We start from the raw sequence: 17093 nt of genomic DNA, 5'->3' as shown, positions 1-17093 counted from the left end.
GGCCAAGTGAGAGCATTCAAAGTAGTAGGAGTCCAAGGCAGCAATGGCAAGAAATATGTGAGCATTGACAACATAATTCTCTGAGCCACTTTGAGGCGAACATGGAAGGGCCAAGCTTGAGACTTCCAATACAGAAACTTCGCTGCCAATTTCTGTAAAATCCACTGTAGTAGTTGTTTTGGTCAAACATCAACACCCAAAGGGTACCCAAGATGCCTGACAATGGAACCACAGGGAATAACCTGACCTTGCCAGCCCAATGACTGTAAATCGCGCTCCGTGCAATTGAGAATGGCTGATTTGGAAGTATTGATACAAAGACCAGAAGCTTGGCCAAAGAGCGTCCAGACATCTAATGCTTTGCAAATATTGTCCTTGTCCGCACATAAAATCATAAAGCTGTCATCAGCCAAAGATTGACTAATGAAGTGTTGACCAAAAGGAAGAGACAATCCGGCCAATTGAGAAGAAGCTGCCATGAAAGATAACATCGAAAGAACACGATGAGTCGCTAGGGCAAAGAAGAGAGGACTCAAAGGACAACCTTGTCTCACAAAGCGTGCAAGGACAAAGGGCTCTGTAACACCACCATTTAGCATAACTCGCGAAGAAGCCGTAGCACTAATGGTGTAAATCAAGCGGGACATCCGAGTGCCAAAGCCCATAGTAGACATAAGTTCTGCAATGAAAGACCAGTCTAAATAGTCAAAAGCCTTTTCCAGATCCAATTGAATCAATACCACTTCCAAACTAGAGTGCCTTGCATAGTCAATAGCCATTTGCACATTTAAGATATTATGTAGAATGTTGCGGCCCTTAATGAAACCATATTGAAGAGGATGCACAATGGCCGGAAGATGCTTGTGGAGCCGATTCGCCAGCACTTTGGAAAAGATTTTATACATCGAACCCATCAAAGAGATTGGTCTCCAATGCTGCAACAATGACGGCGAAGGAACCTTTGGAAGCAATTTGATAAGCCCTTCTTTCCATGAGGAGGGCATGAACCCTGTTTCCCAAACCTGCTGAAACATAGCGGTCAATGGCTTCACCAATTGGATAGCAGAACTCTCAAAGAATTCATTGGTGAGACCATCCCAACCGGGACTTTTATCCTTAGGCAGGTGCAATAAAACATCCATAACCTCCTCCTCACAAATATCTGTCTCCAAAGTAGTTTGCATATCAAGTGGAACCTAATGTCGGACCAAATCATAGAAGAGTGAAAGTGCATGCGTAACCTGGTCAGAAGGTGACTGAGAAGAATCAAGAAGATCTAGAAAATAATTCCTACATATATTGACTTATGAGTTTGACAAGCATTATCTTGCAAATTCTCAGTCAAATTTTGCAATTTGGCCTGCTGATAAGATTTCAACTCAAAATCTTTAATAAGATCAGCCAAACGCAACGCCAGTGACAGTAGAAATTCATCCTCTGGAGTGTCCACCAACAGCAAACAACAGTAAGTCCTCCGTTGCATGTCAACGCCGCCGACAAAGAGAGGCATGGTGGATCCCATATTGCCGAGCAATCCACTACACGTTAGAGAGCAATCGTTCAAAGGAAGCAGTGCCCTCCGAGGCGAAGTCCAATAAAAATCTATCAATCCATTGCTGCATATAGCCCCGAAAGAGTGAATGCTTCAAACAAGAGGAGTTAAAACATAAAGGGAGTTTATCCAACAATTGCATAAAAGGTGCAATGGGTTGTGCAAGGATCTCAAGCTGGAGAGGAAAATAGTCCGACAAGGCATATTGCTGCAAGACTGCCATTTCCAACATCTCAAGAAGAAAATCATCATCCTGCATGATGTACATTCGGTCCAACCACGACCATATAGTTGCATACTGCGCCGAGTGGAAAGTAAACCCTGTAGCAGAAGGGTGTAGCCGACGGAGCATCAAGCACCATGTCTTCCATAGGCAACACAACATGCTCATCATCTGAAGACGGTTGCTTCCCTAGGCATTCGGCCATAAAATGCCCCAATTTTCCACACGAAAAGCACTGTCCTGCAAAGTTGCCCCATTTCAAACGAAAGTGCAAAGGATACATGCCAGAGCAATTAATACGAAGCCATGTAGGCCTTTTCTTAGCAGTGTCCCATAACATACATAAACGGTTGCGATTCATGGCCCTTAGGCTTGGGGGGACTGGCACAGTTCCCACAGCGGCCATGGCATCTTTAGCGGGGCGAAGCCCTGGTCGCAGCAATAGGGCGTAGGCGGACGGCACCCACGAAGGGGGAAGTCCGCAGGGCGGGGCGGCGTTTGCGGGGAAGGAACAGGGCGATGGCCAAAGCCACAGCCGCAGCAGGGAATCACTTGGGTGCCACGAACAATCGAATAGGCAACGGGGCGAACAGGTAACTGGGCGCACAGGCAACCAGGTAACGGGACGAACAGGCGACCAGGCGACGGGGTGAACAAGCGAGCAGACGACGGGGCAACCAAAGCAAGAAATCAACGGTAGAGCTTGACGTCAGCGTCAAGTGCAGCTCTCTCTCTCTCTCTCTCTCTCTCTCTCTCTCTCTCTCTCTCTCTCTCAGAGTGCTGCCACCTGCCTACGCCTGCCCAACCAGCCTTGAAACCCACCTGTCTATCAATTCAGCCACAGTAGGGTGAAGTGGTCCCTGCCACCTGAGGGCAAGGGGCTGTCCATCAGACCGCCAGGGCATCACAGCAGTAACAGCTACCCAGTTTTATCTACACCCCCATCTACGGGCAAAGATGGCAACCAAACAGAGCGTCTCCAAGGTACTGGCCTCACCCCCATGAAACCAACCACCAAGCCCTTCCCATGGGATCGATAACTATTGGATATGGTCCAACAACTATAACAAGAAACCAAAATGCTAGAGGAGCTGACAAAAACAAAGAAGAAAGTTCAAACACTGGAAGAACACATCAGCCAACAGAAGAAGACTAAAGACAAGATCGTCCATCAGGTACAAGAATCTGAACCACAAAAAAAAGATTCTAGTAAAAGAAGTCATAACACAGATTGAAGAAAAACAACAACAAGAATAGGTTGCCAAGGAAATTAGAGCAGGTGGCTTGGATGAAAGATGGGATAAGGTTGAGAACCTAGTGGATAAAGCAATAGAGAAAGACGCCTTTTTCCAGAACAAGAAATAATACAAAGAAAGCTATGTAGGGCCATTCCCTTCATTCATATTGGAAATCCCTAAATTACAGTCAAAGGAAATCATCTACTATGACAATATACAACAATGCAAGAAAAGACAAGAGGTAATGAAGCAAACTAGATCCTTCCAAGGAACCAAGACATGGATGGCAAATGACCTCGCACCCACCCAACTCAAGAACAAAAAACAAGAATTGGCCAAGGTACATGAACCTTGAAGATAGGGAAATCAGCAGCCTATAGACGAGGTAGAGCAAATCATTGCAGAATATCCGGACATCTAAAGTAGAAAGGAAGTGGCCATCACAATTTTTAAAATGCCTAGATGGATCTTTTGATATATTGTACTCAGACAGGTTGATCTTAGAGTTTACTTTCATTTTTTGTTCTTTAGTTTACTAGTTGACTATGCCTTTTGGCACCCAAAGTGGAATGTACAAATGATGACTGATGTATCTAATTTTGTCCTTTACGTCAGTTTTGGCCTCCACAAGACATTAATATAACTTTCTTTCACAAGGATCATGGGCCTCCAAACAGTGTTTAATACTTGTTTTCATTTCTCTCCTTCTATTAGAAGAAAATCAAACAGGACAACAAGCGTAAAGGAAAGAGAAACAGTTTGGCCACTCCAACTGAGACATACACACGAGCCCTAAGGCTCGGCAGGAGAAACAGTCAAACACTCTTCAGATTTCATCATGCAAGTGCAGGTCAAAAAGCCACCAAAAGCAATTTGATTGACTACACTGAACTTCAAAGATATAGAAATAGGGATATTTTAGAAACAGGAAAAACTGTGTTGATGTAGTAAAATCAACTGTCCTGAACTTAAAGGAGTCCATGCCTGAAGATGAGAGCAAGGAAAGGGATTGTAGTATTGGGTGGGAATTCGGGGGGAAAGCTTCACCCTACTGAGTGTTTTATGGACATACACTTTGTGTTTCTCTGTGTTAGCCCTAGCATTTCCTTACAGGAGGCTTGTTCAAAACCCTAAAATAGGAATATGCATATGTCGAGGGTAAGATATTTGGTGCTAAATATTATGTGTGGACTGTTCACACAATTCCATTACTTTGCATTTTCCTGATTGGCTGGGCCTGGGTTCATTCTTGAGAATCAAAATTGTTTACATTAGACAAGCACCTTGTATCCCATGAGATGAACTCCATATTCTCAAATATATTCCTACAGGCCTAGCTCAGTCTCACTTGTTGAAGGTTCGCCAAGCTGCTCCAATACTATGATTGTGTCCTTTTAGCAATATAAGAAGCAAGTACTCCTAAGCTCATCCTTGAATCCCCCAAATCTCTGCAGCACATTTGCACCAGGTTGTGGTTTATAACAACGTTTGAGAAGGGTCAAACAGATTTACATTAGGACCCAGATCACATCCATCTGGAAGGCTTTGGCCAAGATTCTTGGCGTGCAAACTCTTTCAATATTTTTTGTCAGCTGAATAACTGCCAGTACTTGAAGAAAATCACTTTTCAAACCATTTTCAAATATTCTTGTTCAAGCAGAGTCTCACAGTTTTACTGGTGCAATGATATGAAGATAGAAAGTGTCCTCACCTTTTGTATCCATTTTATCATGTGTCTCAGGTTTTGTCCAAAGCAACCCTGCATATCTTTTCTTGCTGATAAGCAAATATGGAAAGTATACTTTCTCAAACTCTAACTTGATAGGCTGATAAAAAACAAAGAAAAATGACAAAGTTGCAATTTTCCATTAGAAACAAGCAAACACTACCAAAAGAAATGATCTCAGATACAAGTCAATATTATGAAATTCATACTAGAGACTTCATGCCCCAATGTCTAAAAGCATTGATAATCAAGTGTATCCAAGATCTACAAATGTGCAACACACATGCACAACTTTAATTGTGTCACAGTAGCATGATTCAGGCAGTAGTGTAGAGTTACATGTGATGCTAGTATGATAGTTTGGGAGAGGGCAAAAGTACTTAGTCCTGCATCATCATATCCCCTTTTTTATTTTAATCATGTTATTTTACATTTATTACCTGCCTAATTGCCAGCATGGAAAAGCCCCACATGCACAACAAAAAAAGGTCAAAATGGCACACAGCTACTAGAAAAATGAAATTGCTGAGGCCCTGTTCTGAACATGGAAAACAGAGAATCATGTTCTTAGCCTCTGAAAATTGAGAGCTGACGTCGAGAGCCTAACATTGCAACAAAATCATTGTTTGCATGGTTCACACATGTAGGAGAAAGAAACTAGAGCATTCAATTCTCAATGTGTAAGGCTAACAAAAAACCATGTCAAAGACTCTGCTTTGCGATAAGATCCCTAAAGTTCACTCACCATCAACTAACAAGAATCCTTCCATTTTGTTTCATGTGGATAAATCATTAATGATGAAAAAGAAGACATAAACAGGCCACTTGGCCCAGTATTAGCATTTTACATGAACATGTTAAGATGAAGGATCTAATTATAAAAACCAAGGACTCAGATATGAAAAGGAACTGAAGAAAGAGCCACAATCCAAGGATCAGCATGCTCCCTGATTATAATGCTGGTAGTGACATCTAAAGACAACTACAAAAGTAACATGCCTTGCAAGTGTTGAGTCTGTCCCTTCACTCCACTAATGGCCCAATAAATAGTCATTTCGCATGATCCAATTGTGCCACAATGCCCAATATCAAAGTATGTCAAAGAGCAACCTAAAATATGATGGATGTCAAACAATAAAGAGCCATCCAAAAGCCCAACTCCATGGGGTAATGCTAGCTACCTAGACCCAAACAGCCAAAACAAAGAACCAAATATGTTACACTACTAAGAACCAAGTAAATCTATGACAAAAGGGGTTGTAGGGATGTAGTGCAAAAGAGCATATCCCATCCATTATTCTCCATTAATGAAGCACATCCCTAATTAGTTGATGCCAGGAGGCATATTCCACGGTGGATTCCGTGCCACGATGGATTCCGTGAGGTTTTACGGTGGATTCCGTAAACTTAGATGACCGGGGCTCATACACAAAGAGGATTCTTTGTGCGAGAAGTTGATGGGGACGCCTGTCCTTTTCGGGCATTTCATTAATTTAGTGTGTACATGGGTGATTCCATAGCGAGTGATTCCGCAAAATGCATATTAAATTAATAAACGTTTATGAGTTTAGAGTGCGCACTCGTAATAAATTAGGGTTAGGATTTATTTCTAACCAGTTGATTTATTTATGTAGCTGAAAACTGCTAGGTATTCACTTTTGTCGGTTTAATTGTATTATTTTACTAACGATTGTGAATGCTTCAGTTGATGTGTAGAGATAGCAGCAGTGGCGGAGGAAAGCGTTGGAGTCTAGCAGGTATTCGACATTTGGATTATATTTTGATAGGTGCCACGCCTATATTTTGTTATGTCTATAGAGACATTGATTATTGATTATTATTTTGTATGCGCTTATGCGCCCGGATATGTTATTTCTATTTGGACATTGAGATTGGGCGTGCCAAACTCTATGGGCACCATCCATTAGCTTTATTTTCCTATTTTTGTAGAAAGCAAACTCAAAAGCTAAAAGCTTGTCATATTTTTGTAATTGGGCTATTATTGAGCATGAAGATTGGAAATATACATAAAATACATGCTTTGTGAAGCGCTCACACAAGGCATGGGGGAGATTGAACCCAATTTGTCTCTTGTCTCTTGTCGTGCATGCTTTTACATTGTTTTTTGTGCAAAAAGGTAGAGTTCATTGTTCTTGGGGACCTTCAGGGATTCACTACGTGAGCTATCTGCGACCGATCTGCGCACCAGTGGTATCAGAGCGGAGCAGAGATCAAGAGCTTCCAATCGCTACCAATCTCGGGCGAAGGCAGAGCTCCAGGAACAAACGGGCTCTACAGTCAATCTCGTCGCAAACCGTCGATACAGGCAGACTTCTGGCGATCAAAAACCCCTGTTTCCACTGTCGGATCGCGAAGGACCAGGCTCTGCAGGCGAAGGACCACGCATACATCTCCATCAACAAGTCGTGAAGAAACAGTGAGAAAATTCTTAATCTTCTTAATCAAAAGCTTAATTATAAAGCTTTATAAGCTTAAGGCTTCTCCAATTCACCTCGGCATGTCAGAGTGTGGCCCCGAAAAATCCGCGCGATCAAAAACGCTCCCCCCTCCCCCACGAAATTTCACGCCGCCCTGCTAGTCCACCATTAAGCTTATTAAGCTTAAGCTTAATCACTTAAGCTTAAGTCACTACAAGTTACACAGGGCAGACAAGTCGATATACTCCAGGTCCCGCACTTCTGAAATCAAGTACAGCAAGTCAATTGAAATCAAGTTCTGCAAGTTTTGCAAGTCGGCCTAAGTTCAGCAAGTCAACAACTCTGCAAGTCTGCTAAGTCTGCAACTCTGCAAGTCAGACTAAATCAGAACTGACTAATGCTTAAAACTCATAGAAGACTTGTTCGGATGCAAAAACTCTAAACTGAAAAGTTATTCGCAACAAGCTGTTCTACCTATCTACAAGTTCGTTGAAGTACTTTCAACAAATGGAGACAGAAATATTGCAGATTTTCTGAAAATTGAAGAAGAAATACCCAAAAAATACATAGCCTTGTAACCCCGAATTTGAGCTACGCTCATCCCGCTAACCTGATTTTGAGTGAGAAAGGTTTATTGAGTTTTACAGGATGACTACTCCACATATGGATGATCCTATGACTGAAGACGACTTACCTGAGCCTACCATGGAACAAAAGCTGGATCTAATCATGCTACAATTAGAAGAAGAGCGAAGGGCTAGGCAAGCATTGCAAGCGCAATTGACAAAACTTCAAAGAGCGTCCACCGATAAAGAAAAACCTCAAGCTGAAGATTTGATTCGACGTACCATCGACGCTACTCTTGAAGCACAAACCATTCGCAAGAAATCCAAGATAAGTAAACGAAGTTTCAAGTTTCGCACTTTCAATGGCATACGAGAAGGAAAGACTACTTTATCATTCATTAGCCAGTTTGATGACTATTTCCATGAGGAAAATTATCCAGAAAAAGATAAAATCAAGTGTGTTACTAATCATTTAATAGACAGAGCATCACTTTGGTGGACTGTAGTCCGCAAGAGCATAGAATGTCCTGCTACTTGGGAAGATTTCAAGAAGAAGTTCATGCAAAATTTCCTTCCACCGCAATTTCATGAGAAGGCTATCAAGCAATGGGATTTACTTCAACAGCGAGATCGTGAGCCTATTCCACAGTATACAGAGCGTTTTTGGAATGCACTCCTACAGCTACGCATGCTTGAAGACGTACCAGAGACGACACATAAGCGGAAGTATATGTCTGGACTTCTTGGACATTACTACGCTGAAGTGAACATGTTCAAGCCTGCTACCCTTGAAGACGCCATCTCCTTAGCTCACGACACTGAAGATAAGTTACGCGGAAGAGACAGACGACCACAGCAATTCCAAGCCAACGGTAATTATGGATCTAAACAATTCAATTCCAATTTTAGAAGGTTTAATCCAGGTCGTTTCTCATCACCATCTTTCCGCAAGAATTGGCCTAAACCACCTGCATTACCATCCACTGTCAATCCAAACCCAAAGCCTATTCCACAAGCAAATCCAAATGTACCCAAACTTCCAGCCATTGCAAATAATGTGACCAAAGCCAAGCCAATAGTATGCTACAAGTGTCACCAGCCAGGGCATCTCGCAGCAAATTGTCATTCAAAGAAGCCACCAGCACATATCAACTACCTTGGAGCCATGGATGAAGACGAGTATGAGGATATGCCGGATTTCACTGAAGATGAGGATGATCCTACTACTACTTCCGACACTTTACCAGGTATGCCTACTCCACATTCATTGTTGACTATGAAATGTATGGTGCAAGGAAAAGAAAGAACTATATTGCATGATGACGGTAGTACCCATGACTTTATTTCAGCAAAATTGATAAAGGAATTGAAATTGCATACAGTACCTACGCATTATCGTATAAAAGCTGCATTTTTAGGCACTAGGTACAATGGCACACAAGAAGTACAAGATTTAGAAATTCAAATTGGTCCATATATTGAAAGAAGAAATTTCTTAGTTGTCCCACTATAGTCAAGCGACATTATTTTAGGAATGCCATGGAGACACTAGCATAATCCAAATATAGATTATTCTACGCACACAATGAATATTAATTTTCAAGAAAAATCTATTATATTATATGATATGCATGCATCTCATATTTTTCCACTGCTTTCGCATACTCAAGCAAAACGTGCACTACGCAAGAATACTAAATCATATCTCGTTTGGGTGAATGAATTGCACGCCAAGGAAAATCATATGCACCCTAGGCATAAGGAATTTCTTGCATATTTTAAGGACTGTTTTGCAGAAGACCTACCACCAGGTTTACCACCATCACGTCCAGAAGACCATAAGATTGATCTAATACCTGGCACACAACCACCTTGCAAAGCACCATATAGGCACAATCAAATAGAGCAAAAAGAAATCCAGAGTCAAGTTGAAGAATTACTAAATAGAGGCTTAATTCGACCTAGCAGTTCCCCATTCGGTGTACCTGTACTCCTAGTCAAGAAAAAGAATAATACCTATCGTATGTGTATTGACTACCGAGTATTAAATAAGATCACTGTAAAGAATAGGTATCCTATACCTAGAGTTGATGACCTTATGGACAAACTGCAAGGATCTTCTATATTTAGTAAAATTGACCTTAAGTCTGGATATCATCAGGTGAGGCTAGATAGATCCGACATATTTAAGACTGCATTCAGGACACAGTTTGGCCATTACGAATTCTTAGTCATGCCATTCGGATTAACTAATGCACCTGCTACTTTCAGTAGAATGATGAACCGTATCTTCCTGAAATATCAGTATTGTATGATTGTTTTCTTTGATGATATTTTGGTGTTTAGTCAAAGTGAAAAAAAGCATTATGAACATTTATCATTAGTTTTTCAATTACTGAAAGAAAATCAATTGTTTGCAAATCCTGACAAGAGTGAATTCTTTAAGACAGAAATAGAATGTTTAGAACATATTGTATCAAAAGAAGGAATTAAAGTTGATCCTAAGAAAATTGATGCAATATTGCATTGGCATGTTCCTAAAAATGTACATGAACTACGCTCATTCCTTGGTCTTGCTAGTTTCTATAGGAAGTTTGTACGTAATTTTTCATTACTTGCTTTACCATTAACCAAACTTCTTAAGAAAGGAATTGTTTATCAATGGACTGAAAATCAGCAGAAATCCTTTGATTTACTTAAACGTGCATTAACCAATACCACTGTTTTACAATTGCCTGATTTTAACAGACCATTCTTTCTAGTTGTGACCGATGCTAGCGGATCAGGAATAGGAGCAGTATTAATGCAAGACAACCATCCAATAGCATATTCTAGTTCTAAGCTGAAACCCTCTGAGCTCAAATATTCCACTTATGACAAAGAACTATTAGCAGTTGTACAAGCATTAAAACAATGGAAGCATTATTTAATGGGTTCAAAATTCATGATAAAGACCGACCAGCAAAGCATTAGACATCTACTTAGCCAACCCCAAATTTCTGACCGTCATATCAAATGGGCTTCCTTCATTCAAAGTTTTCATCCTATCATTCAATACCAACTTGAAAAAGAAAATGTAGTTGCTGATGCATTGAGTAGAAGACCTGTAATTCATAATATTTCTATCATATCTTTTGATTCTTTGATTGCTATGAAAGACACATATCACTAGGATATTACTTTTCATTCTGATTGGCAAAAATTAGTTCAAAATAATTTCATTTCTATTGATTCATTGTCATATAATGATGAATTTATATTTTTTGAAAAGAGACTGTGTGTTACTATTCCATTCCGATCTTTTGTTTTGAATGAAATTTATTGTCTCCCATATCAAGGTCATAGAGGTATCATATCTTTTTTACGCATGTTAACTGAAGATTTTTATTGGCCGTATATGGATGCAGATATATCTAATTTCGTTTCTGAATGTTTGATTTGTCAAAGAATAAAGAGACATCATGGTAAACAGTATGGATTATTAATGCCTTTCTCTATTCCATCTAAACCTTGGAAACATATATCTATGGATTTCATTACTGGTTTACCAAATACTAAATCTAACCATGACATGATTTGGACAATTGTAGATAGATTTAGTAAGCAAGCATATTTCATTGCATGTAAGAAAACTTTAACAGCATCACAAGCAGCACAGTTATTTTTGAAAACTATTTTTACTAACCATGGATTGCCAAAAGTGATTATTTCAGATCGTGATTCTAGATTTTGTAACAATTTTTGGATTACACTGTTTGCAAATCTAGGCACAAAGATTGATTTCTCATCTGCATTTCATCCAGAAACAAATGGACAAACAGAAGCCACCAATAGTACCATTTTAGATCTTTTACGTGCATACACTATCTCTAAACCTCAGACATAGGATATTCATTTGCATTTATTACAGTTTGCATATAACAATACACCGCACACATCTACAAAGAAAGCACATTTTGAAGTCATTTATGGATATAGATTATCTACACCTGTTGCATCTTTGTCTAATACAAATCAGAGTGCTGATGATATTGCTACTATGCATAACAGTATTTTTTATGAGGTTAAGGATATGATTGCTAAAGCCCAACAATCATATACCAAACAAGCCAACAAGAAAAGACAAGCCATGAATTTCAAAGTTGATGATTATCTTGGGCTTAGAATAAAAAAACGTAGACTGCAAAGTGTAGATAGACATTCAGTTGTCAAATTAGCTCCTAGATTCTATGGACCATTTAGAATTATTCATAAGATTAATGATAATACATTCAAGTTAGAATTGCCATCTCATTGGAAAATTCATAATACATTTCACATTAGTTTATTGAGACCATTTAGAGACCAATTACCTATCCACCCTGTTTATGAAAACCCACCTTTATTAGAAGAAGAGACTGAAATACTTGAACCAGAAGCCATCATAGACACTGACTACATGACCACTAGAACTGGCCGAAGGTATTCTAGATATCTAGTAAAATTTAAAAACCATCTTGTAGAGGAAGCACAATGGATGCACGCTAGAGACTTAAATGCTTTCCCCACTCTGTTAGCTCCACATTGAGCTAATAGCAATTGAGGTCAATTGCTATCCCACCCCGGGGGTATGATGCCAGGAGGCATATTCCACGGTGGATTCCGTGCCACGGTGGATTCCGTGAGGTTTTACGGTGGATTCCGTAAACTTAGATGACCGGGGCTCATACACAAAGAGGATTCTTTGTGCGAGAAGTTGATGGGGACGTCTGTCCTTTTCGGGCGTTTCATTAATTTAGTGTGTACATGGGTGATTCCATAGCGAGTGATTCCGCAAAATGAATATTAAATTAATAAACGTTTATGAGTTTAGAGTGCGCACTCGTAATAAATTAATTTTAGGATTTATTTCTAACCAGTTGATTTATTTATATAGCTGAAGACTGCTAGATATTCACTTTTGTCGGTTTAATTGTATTATTTTACTAACGATTGTGAATGCTTCAGTTGATGTGTAGAGATAGCAGCAGTGGCGGAGGAAAGCGTTGGAGTCTAGCAGGTATTCGACATTTGGATTATATTTTGATAGACGCCACGCCTATATTTTGTTATGTCTATAGAGACATTGATTATTGATTATTATTTTGTATGCGCTTATGCGCCCGGATATGTTATTTCTATTTGGACATTGAGATTGGGCGTACCAAACTCTATGGGCACCATCCATTAGCTTTATTTTCCTATTTTTGTAGAAAGCAAACTCAAAAGCTAAAAGCTTGTCATATTTTTGTAATTGGGCTATTATTGAGCATGAAGATTGGAAATATACATAAAATACATGCTTTGTGAAGCGCTCACACAAGGCATGGGGGAGATTGAACCCAATTTGTCTCTTGCCTCTTGTCGTGCATGCTTTTACATTGTTTTTTGTGCAAAAAGATAGAGTTCATTGTTCTTGGGGACCTTCAGGGATTCACTACGTGAGCTATCTGCGACCGATCTGCGCACCATTAGTAAGCCAACAACCACAATTCTATCAAAAGTGGATGCAACAATGGAAGTGTAGAAAACTCCTATAATAGACAGTGTAACACGAGAAAAGAGAAAAGAGAAACACTACAAAGAAACGAAGAACACTACACAAGAATTCAGAAAGAAAGAGATGCGCAGGAAATGGAATCCATATACCAAGACAAGAGACAATATAGAAACATGAGTCACCGGCTGTGTGGGCACTGGCACTGGCTCCCTCCCTCCACCAGTACCTACTATAGAAGTATGCAAAGTGACTCACTGAGGAAGGAGCCTGAATATATAGGCATAAATTAATACCAAGTATACATCAGGTCGGCCAGCTGAATAAAATAATAATGATCAAGTTAGCCAACATAAATGCCCAAAACTTAATAAATGAGCCACCAAAAAAATGCCTAAAATACTCTATTGTGCCCAGCCCACTGAAACATGCACAAACTCACACATGAACTGCCATATCCGCTAATAAGTTCTCCATATTCAAAGCTTAGCTTTGAATGGTAATTAGGGGAGTTTCATCAACAGAAGATCATTGCCTTCCACCATGAGGCTGATAAATGTGAATGTGATGCTTTGTTAGCCTTCTTCTCCACTCATCTATTTGATCTAATCAACTTGTGATAAATGTTATTAGCTGAAGTTGTGTCAATATCAAAGTGGCCTTTTAAGTCCCCAATCCATCCATAGTTGAGTGGAGTGCATGTGCAGAATGACCCAAACTTAAGTCAAGCTACCTTGGAGCTCTGCAAAAGAGGAATTCTAAAAATGCATCATGCCAAATGCAACACGGAGTCCTGCAATATGATTGGATTGCCTAAGCATGAGATGCTTATATGGCCATGTAATCGAACTAGAGGAAGCCAGAACTGGATTGGCATCTTAAGGATGTTTTGGTGGTTTCCAAGAAGCCATTTGCAAAACTTGTTGCCACGACTTAACCAACTCTTTGGCAACATAGAGCCATAACACCAAAAGTTTCTAATCAGCACTCTAACATGCCACCAGGAAGCTGGAATGTGTGTGTTTTCAATGATGAACCTTGGCCTTCAAACAAGCAAACAACAATATTCATCAATGATTCCTCTCCCTTAGATATGGCTTGAAGCAAATGCCATGTTCTAGCAAGCATATGAATGCATGTCCAGAATGGCAGCCCTCCACATCCTTTTATAGAATTCCAAGTTATCCAAGTCAAACCAGTTTTTGTTATTCTTTTTTCAACGCATGAAACGAATGGGCTGAGTGACCTTCAAAGGTGCTTTGTGAGATTATGGGAGTAAGAGAAAAAATATGACAGAATAGGAAGCATAATGAACTAAGCAACCTTAAGGCAAATATGAAGGCCACACTTTGGATTTCAATTAGGCAAATTTATTTACCACCTGACCCAAGTTCCAGTTGATTATCACTTGCAAGTTGACATCAATCCTTGACAGATATCCCAGGTGACAGGAGATGTGACCACAGAGAACAATTTCACCTTCCAACCCAAGGCATATAGATCCTCCTCAGTGCAGCTGATCAAGATCAATTTTGCAAATTAACCCTGTAGCAGCAAGAACAATATCACATTGCCAACCCAAGGCATATAGATCCTGCTCAGTGCAGCTGATCAAGGTCAATTTTCACAAATTAACACTGTAGCAGTAACAAAGAAAGAAAAAAAGGCCATGTGTTCATTGCCCTCTTTAGATTTTTTGGTCATCCCTCAAGATCAAAAAATAATCATCAGCAAACAATTGCCCCACGAGTTGTCCTAATGGCAATGTGAGACCCATGATGTCTCAATTGAGAGTAAAGTGTGACAACATAGTCAATATCATATGCATAGAAATGGAAAAGAGTAATGGACTCAAGGGACAGCCCCATCCAACTGAATGAGTAAGCAGGTATGGCTTAGTCATTTAATGCACGACTAATTCACTTATGAAAGAGTTTAGTGAAACAGAACACCCCCATTTATACCCCCACCTTTTCTCTTGTCTAATCCACTTGGGAAACAGTTTAGTACAACAGAAAAGAGCTATTCCGATAATAGTCCACACAAATGTAGTCACATACAAAAACTCAATAAGCTTTCAATTTCAAGGTGAACGGGAGATCTTTAAGTAAAATTCAATATCGAGGTTCTAATGTAAGAACACCTTTGTAAAAGTTGCACTAATAAATTCTGCAGCTTCTCGCCCAAGCTTCATAGCTTCATCTACTGCTGACACACCAAATTGCACCATAACTGAATCTGTGTCTCCATAAACAACCTGTACTGGCATCATAAAAAATTCAGATTACATATGACCACATGTTTGCTTGCCTCTCAGGCTAACAAACTGAGATGCACAATGCAAAAAGCAATGTAAGTCTTAAAATTTTCACCTCCGCATCGAACTGATAGCCATTCCTCAGGTTAAACCGATCTTCAACAAGCTTCTTTGTGTGTTCAATCATCTGTCTCCCTGAAAGGACCAAACATTAACTGTCTGTCGAGAACAACAACATTAACAGGGAAGATATGAAACTGTTGTTTTGCAGTTTTCAACTGACCATAGCTCGTCACACTGCTTGATATTTCAAGACATGGGAGCTGCCCAATCGTTGCTCCAGTAAATCCATACACTGAGTTTGCACTGACCTACAAAGTAACCTTATTCTGATGAAAGCCATAAAATTTTCTCCTCTAAACTTCCAAAACAAGCAGAGCTCATAAACAAGGGCTGCATATGCTAAGACTATAATCATGTAGGAGAAGAACATAAATATGATCTGAAATTATCTACATTGTAATACCTTTAAAGCCAATTGTCTTCCATCCAAGACAGCCTTTTCCAAAGGATCTGTTGCTTCCTGTTAAAGGATAGGTTCATATCACTTACTTACATAACACTTGGCATGAACCACTATTTAAAGCATATTTCTTAACACTTTATCACCTTCAAATCTGCTTTCGCTCGTTTGCGAGCAGCCAAAAGCTCTTCAAGAATCTCAGGGAGAATTCCCTGTGTAAATCATACTACGTAGTTCATTTAGTAATATTAACACATAGACTTTCCGTTCTTGAATATGGACATGAGCAGTAAGCTGGCAGATAACAGACATGAGGACAATTGGCAATTGGAAAACATCATAAGAATGAGTACCTTTTCCAGGCTGGGCTTGACAAATGTCTCACCAGAGGGTGTTTTCGTAACATTTTCTGGTTCAAGATTCAACTTGTTCAGATCTTCTGATCGGACCTGAGAAAGTTCTTAAGATGCATCACATAAAAGCAGCTACACAAAATCTCAATGACGAAAACCAATAAAACTGTTAATTGTTCAGTCTCTAGATTTTGATAGAGTAAATGACTGCACATATCAAAAAAGCAAGCCGTGCACACTAGTGTAACTTCTCACATTGGAGATAATGACACTCACCAGTGTACAATAGCAAAGGTTATATGCCATCATTATAGAAGGATATAGAGATGCAAAATCAAGTGTTGCAATTGGCTTTTCATAAAAGCCTGCCTTCGCCTCCAAAACCTGATCACAAAACCAAAAACTTGCCATTATCCTCAACACTTCACTGACACAATGAGGTTTACCGGCTGAAAATATCCCCTCTTTCCAAGGAAATATGCCATTCTTAAGAACAGAATTCAATCGACTCGCAGTGGCAAACAACAGTTTTTCACAAGCAGAAAAGGCAAACAATAGAATACAGACTTAATACAACAATATCAATATCAAAAAAGCACATGAGAGTTTTCAGATATGTTATTCAAAGCTTGCTCCGAAAATGTTTTCTCCAATAAAGCAGACATTATACAAGACCAAGTCAATTTCTAATGATGGCAAAGC

At 39.7% G+C, this 17093-nt stretch overlaps 1 protein-coding gene across 2 annotated transcripts in view; it reads right to left on the bottom strand.

The window, feature by feature from the left end:
- LOC148011748 (DNA polymerase delta subunit 1) overlaps nt 1-17093 on the bottom strand; it is a 70608-nt gene that overhangs the window by 16697 nt on the left and 36818 nt on the right. For both annotated transcript variants that reach the window (XM_087670076.1, XM_087670075.1), the window contains exons 15-22: nt 16668-16775; nt 16392-16487; nt 16185-16250; nt 16042-16098; nt 15799-15886; nt 15631-15710; nt 15402-15515; nt 4725-4839 (exon numbers count right to left, since the gene is read on the bottom strand). In XM_087670076.1, the coding sequence (XP_087526202.1) occupies nt 4725-4839; nt 15402-15515; nt 15631-15710; nt 15799-15886; nt 16042-16098; nt 16185-16250; nt 16392-16487; nt 16668-16775 (724 nt within the window). The remainder of the gene's footprint in view (nt 1-4724; nt 4840-15401; nt 15516-15630; nt 15711-15798; nt 15887-16041; nt 16099-16184; nt 16251-16391; nt 16488-16667; nt 16776-17093) is intronic.

The sequence above is a fragment of the Lygodium microphyllum genome, chromosome 28 (genome assembly GCF_053477565.2).
Source record: "Lygodium microphyllum isolate KBCC chromosome 28, Lygodium_microphyllum_v1.1.10, whole genome shotgun sequence".
Classification (NCBI taxonomy): domain Eukaryota; kingdom Viridiplantae; phylum Streptophyta; class Polypodiopsida; order Schizaeales; family Lygodiaceae; genus Lygodium; species Lygodium microphyllum.
Note: the sequence above shows the minus strand (reverse complement) of the source record. Positions and strands in the feature narration are given on the sequence as shown.